This window comes from Lontra canadensis, unplaced genomic scaffold (genome assembly GCF_010015895.1).
Source record: "Lontra canadensis isolate GAN:19392208 unplaced genomic scaffold, GSC_riverotter_1.0 scaffold38, whole genome shotgun sequence".
Lineage (NCBI taxonomy): Eukaryota > Metazoa > Chordata > Mammalia > Carnivora > Mustelidae > Lontra > Lontra canadensis.
In genome coordinates this window covers 2,900,415-2,906,414 of record NW_022631032.1, presented here as the reverse complement: position 1 = coordinate 2,906,414, position 6,000 = coordinate 2,900,415, and the positions used below count along the sequence as shown (strand labels likewise).

At 39.2% G+C, this 6,000-nt stretch overlaps 1 protein-coding gene across 5 annotated transcripts in view; it reads right to left on the bottom strand.

Moving 5' to 3' along the window:
• Positions 1-1,854: 1,854 nt before the first annotated feature.
• The window catches only part of RNF168 (ring finger protein 168), a 41,989-nt gene continuing 37,843 nt past the window's right edge, over positions 1,855-6,000 (bottom strand). For all 5 annotated transcript variants that reach the window (XM_032869372.1, XM_032869371.1, XM_032869369.1 and 2 more), the window contains one exon: positions 1,855-5,636. In XM_032869372.1, coding sequence (XP_032725263.1) covers positions 4,680-5,636 — 957 coding nt within the window. In that variant the 3' untranslated portion in view covers positions 1,855-4,679. The remainder of the gene's footprint in view (positions 5,637-6,000) is intronic.

Sequence of the window (6,000 nt, the reverse complement as noted above, 5' to 3'; positions counted from 1 at the left end):
TTTCACACACCTTTATGCACACCAGCTGTGAACCAGTACAGGGACTTGTGGAAGCCACTTAGGATTTCTGAGAATTCAGTTTCCTTTGGGAGGCCAGGGACTCTTGTGACCTGGGGGACTTAGAAGCAGGGGTCTCTTGGGATGCAGGGAGCTGCAGACATTCCTGGCAGAGCTGAGTGGAGTCTCCATCAGTGGACGGAAGATAAATTGCAGCTTATTGGATGCCACATTTGGAGATTTATGGGAGACGAAGCCAATGGACAAAGTGAGACTCTTCCAAAAGTAGGACTGGTGCAGTAGTGCGGTCAGAGAAGAGCCAGGCAGGAGGAATCGTCGCTTATTCCGGTTCTCCTTTTGAATCAAGGCATGTGCCAGGTGCTTACCTCTTGATAGCAACTTGGTTGATTACATTAGGATTCCCATTTACAACTTAAGAAAGTGAGGTAATGGAAGGTAAGCACTTCACCTAACAGGTAGAGACCAAATTAAGAAGGGAATTCTAGGGGCGCCTGGGTGGTTCAGTCCATTAAGTGCCCAACTCTCCATCTCAGCTCAGGCTTGGGTCGTGAGTTCAAGCCCTGTGCCAGGGCTCCATGCTGGGTGTAGAGCACTTAAAACCAAAACCATTCTTAACCCAGAAGCCCTACAAAAACACGAAGCTTGAAGATGTGGCCCTGGGGATGTATTTTACAGACCCCTGTGCTAGGGCTTCCAGTTGAGGTCCTGGTGTGTTCAATAGGCTCCCTTCCCTCGGTAGGTCATGAATGCTTTTGTCTCATCAGCAGTGTGAGCCTGATGACAACTCTCTGCTTTTCTGAGGTTTTCAGCCTTTTAGCCTCTGCCCTGAGCAGTTTGAAAACTCTGCAATTACCTTGATGGGAAAATTGGCCTTGTGTTGGATGACCCTCAAGTCTCCAATATTGTTATTCCAGCTTCATCAGAAGGCCAAGAGTTCTGCCAGTTTCTGTTCACTAGCAGCAGCCCTGATTCTTGTCCTGCATTCACAACAGGCACATGCTACCAGCAAAACCACTTTTTGGTTGCAAATACCATTTCACTTCTCATGTCTCTCTTCTCTAGAATCTTAGCCCTGAATTTAGTCCTCATTGTTTCAGGAGCTCTCTGATGCTTTTCAGCAGGCAATTTTACATTTTTGTTTCCTTTTAAGGCGAGAGATCACAGAGGAAGAGGGAGAAGCAGACTCGCTACAGAGCCTGATGCGGGGCTCCATCCCAGGACCCTGAGATCATGACCTAACCTGAAGGCAGATGCTTAACTGATTGAGCTACCCAGGTATCCTGGCAAGTTTACATTTCTACCTGGCTCTTCTCATTACTCTCAGCAGGAATGTAGGCCTGCTGCAATGCTACCTGGAAAACATAAATCTTGCTTTTCAAATAATTTAAAAATAGTACCTGAAAGCTAAATACATTCAAATCAACTTACAATGCTATAGTTTCCACACCGAAAAAAACTTCCTGAATTGATTTTTAATATGTAAAGGCAAAAAACACCCTTCAGAGTGGTGAAGGCTGAGATTAGTAAGCTCCCTTTATCTTGCAATATCTTAAAAAAATTTTTCTTCTTTTTTTAGTTATTTCTAATATTCAACATGGTGCTCGAACTCACAACGCTGAGATCAGGAGTCCCAGGCTCTTCTGACTGAGCCAGTCAGATGCCCTTTTTTTTTTTTTTTCAGGTGCCCCTATTTGCAACATTTAAAAAAAAAAGATTTATCTATTAATTTGAGAGAGAAAACGTGTGTGCAAGCAGGGATAGGGCAGAGGGAGAACCCGGAGCCAACTCATTGCTGAGCACAGAGCCAAATGCTGGGGTCAATTCCGGGACCCTGAGATCATGACCCGAGCCTAAATCAAGAGTCCATCACTCAACCAACTGAGCCACCTGGGTACTCTTATCTTGCAACATTTTAAAAACATTTAAATTTTGACTAGATGATATATTTGGTATGACTGAAAATTCAAAACGTAGGAAAGAACACAGAGTGAAAAGTCCTTCTTCCACCCTTATCTCCCAGCCACAAGGTTTCTCTCCCTGTTGGCGACATTTATTGCTTCTCTTTCTAGACATCTTACGCAAATACATGTATCTATCTTTTCATACCAGTAACGTGGTTTTGTTGTTATTTGCTATATAACAACTGTATCATCATTTAATATCTATTGATGTGACGTTAAGGTTTTTTCTAAGCTTATTATTATAAACAGTGCCATACAAAAATATTTTGTACATGTCATTCTACACACATGTAAAGGCAACTTTAGGAAATTCCTAGAGATAGAATTGCCCAATTCAGAATTGGGATTTTAAATTTTCTACTGATACCAACCAATACATAAGAGTGCTTATTCCCCAGACTCTTGCCAAGACTTAAACACACATACATACACAAAGCAAAACAAAAAAGCACCTTTATCTAAACTAATGTGAAGGGTAAACAGATGTATAAACACTAGTATAAGTGACATTATGCACTTTTCACATACTTAGAAGACAACTGTATTTCCTTTCCTGGGAACTGTTTCTTGGGAACAGTTCTAATTTTCCTTTTGAGTTATTAGTCATTTTCATAATGTATCAGCAGATCCTTGGTACAAAGGAAATGAGCTCTTCATGACAAATTGCATCTACTCCCTGCCCCTCCACCCCTCTCACCATTTGCCGTATTTTCCAATTTTCCATTATGGTGGTAATTTTTGTTATGCAGAACTTTTTAATTTTAGGTTGTTAATTTTTATTTTTTAATTGTGGTAAAATACATGTAATAGTCTTAATTTTTATTATTTTAATTTTCAGATTCTCAACCTCTGTATAGTTCTAGGGCTCCCTGAGAAGTTCAATATTCTCCTATCCCTCCACAAAAATGAGAGGAAAAAGTAGCAATACACTCTAATGACTGACACAAAACATTTATTCGTTTCTAATGAAAAGACATATAAGATAAGGTAGGACTATCAGAAAAACTAATAGAGAAATTAAAATTTATCTTAAGGTCAGGAAGACTTCTTCACAAATGAGTGGTTAAATGCAGAAATCCTATATATGTCACACTATTTTTCCCCCTTTTTGGTCATGGACTATTCCAGGAAAATTTAATTACACAACTTTTGAGGAGTTCCAACAGTGTCTACCCTAAAATGTTAAGTGAAATTGCTCTTAGAAAAATATTGATTTGATGAAAAGACAGATTTTATCATATTTTGGAGAAATTTGGTTAGTTTCTGACTAGACTTCATTTTAGCACAATCATTACTCAGAGGGCAAACACTTTTTTCTTTTTTTGAGAAAGAGCAAACTAAATTTTAAATTAGCATCAGAATTCTACCCATAATTACCCAATCAATATTGAAATTGATGCCATTAAGTATGCAAAGATTAACAGAATTTTAGTTACAAAATTTGGAGAAAAAAATCTTAATAATGTGCAAAAATATTGACAAATTTAAGCTAGAATTAGCTCTAGGATGTTTTATTTTTACTTCAAAAGGATGGACAACTAGAGATCAGCGAAATGCTGTTAAAACTGCTATTTGCTTAAAGTTGTAAAGATTAATGGTCCGTAAGTTAAATTTCACAAAATGAAATCACTGCCTTCTGATTTAACTTTCAAGGATAAGACGGCAAAACCCAAGTATCAGACTTTCTTTTTCTGTCCATAAACACATAAAAAAGTCAGCATCAATACAAATGATAATATAAGGAAATAAACACATGGTTATATCTCAGGTCCCACAACAAAAGATATTATGATATTTAACTCTCCTACAGTAAAGTCCCACCCCACCCCCGGAATAGCAGATTAATAAAAAGGTGACATTCCTAAATTTCAGGCAATTTAGCAATTGATTTTGATTTTGACACCAGATACTATGGTGTGAAAAGCTTTAATACCCCAATGTTTTCCATGTCATTTAGCAAAGAAAGGAGGAGGGAGAACCCTCTAACAAACGTCACCTGCTACTCCATCCCAGGCTCAGCTTCTGGTCACTCATTCTGTTCCAACGCTTTCAAACAGTCAATATGCTCCACTGAGCCGCACCCCAGCTCTTCAACTCCCTTCGCATCAAGAGCCTAGTTTCCTTTCTGTCAACTAATTCCTAATTCTCCAGGAAACTCTGATTTTTCTGATTTCACATTGATCACAAACCATTTTAAATAGAAGAAAATGCTATAATGGTTAAAATAATTCAAGTGGAGATGAAAACTAGATTCCTTTAGTGTTATGGGAGATGCATTTCAAGTGCTCTGCAAATATATGGGAAGTAGTAAGAGAACTTACCCTGCTGGGTTCCTAACTACTTGGTATGTATCATCTCACTTTGATTACTAGTTAGGACACGAAGGGAAGCAAAGGCTTTTGTAAAACATGCATTCCTGGGAAACAGAATGGCACTTGAAGATTTCTTCAGAGCTCGCCAAGGCATTCTTATACCCATAAGGATTGTCAAACTTAGTACATCACAGTTATTAAAAAAGCAAAGGATTGGGACTCCTGCTTACCACAGAGTTTGGCAGAAACACATTTATATATTCCTCCCTCATAATCACGCCATCCTTTATAGACAATGGGTGTGACCATTACAAAGAGTCTCTATATGAAAAAAGGCTTCATAATCCATCCATTTGCTAGATTATAAAACCCTCCTTCTCCCCATGCATTACTTTGTATACCTCTGAAACATCTGAAAAATACTTTTCTGTGACTTACTAGGCTGTAGGGAATTAGCGCTTTTAGATACATTAGTATTATCTCTAGAAGACTTTGGCATCTTTCTCCCATTAACACTGACTGAATGCTTCAACTGGATCTTAAAAGATGGCTGCCAATTTTCATTTTTCGAGCCTCTCCGAGATATGGAATGCTCTGTATCAGTCTGTCTTTTGAAGTTCCTGTCTTTGGAATTCTTCCTCTGTCTATTTAGCAATCTGTCTGGAGGTGACGACGTAGGACGTAAATGATACTCATCTGGGGATCCTTTCTGCCGGTTGGGCTTCTTCTGTTCTTTATCTACTTCTTTCTGAAGCTGTAACGCTAATAACCTGTCCTCTTCTTCTTGTTTATGTCTCTCAAAAAGTAAGCGTTCCAAATCTATCAGTTTTTGGGTAAAGTTGATTTCTGCTTCCTCTTGGTCTGAGGAAGCTTCGGGGAATGTTTTCCTTCTTTTTGCAGAAATGCACGGATCCCTGACTGCTTCAGACAAAGATTCTGGGTTTTTTCTTTTGGAAATATCCTTACTGATGGGTAGGCAAGACTCTTCATTTTCTGCCTCAACTGTATTACTTCCAGTTATCTGTGTCATACCTGATATAGTGCACCCACTCTCGGTTTTGCCATAAGGCTTAGCTGCAGCTTCTCCAGAGCATGGAACTCTGGCTTCAGGTCCTTCATGATTTAGGACACATAACTCTTTATCATGATTGGTTGGTCTCATTTTGACTTTTCCTTCAAGGCACCATTCTCTGCCACTGGCACATAACTGAGGCATAGGTGACTCTGAAGACTTTTCACCTTGTTCTTGAATTTCCATGCATATTTGTGGAGAAAGTGTTGGCATATCTTCCTCAATTTCTGTATCTTGCCATGTAGGACTCTCTACAACGCTACTATCAGTTTTCTGTAGAAAACAGAAAAAGACTGAAGTGAACTGGAGAAAAACGTCAAGTCACAATACAGAAGTCTAATCTCTGAGTTTTCACAATAAGATAGCATCACAACTAATAATGCGTATTAGTTCTTTTTTTTAAAAGATTTTATTTATTTGACAGAGAGAGATCACAAGTAGGCAGAGAGGCAGGCAGGCAGAGAGGGGGAAGCAGGCTCCCTGCTGAGCAGAGAGACCAATTCGGGGCTTGATCCCAGGACCCTCAGACCATAATCTGAGCTGAAGGCGAGGCTTAACCCACTGAACCATTCAGGCGCCCCAATTCTTAACAGTATTTTTATTCTGTGTGCCAATTTAGATAAGGACACTCCTTCAT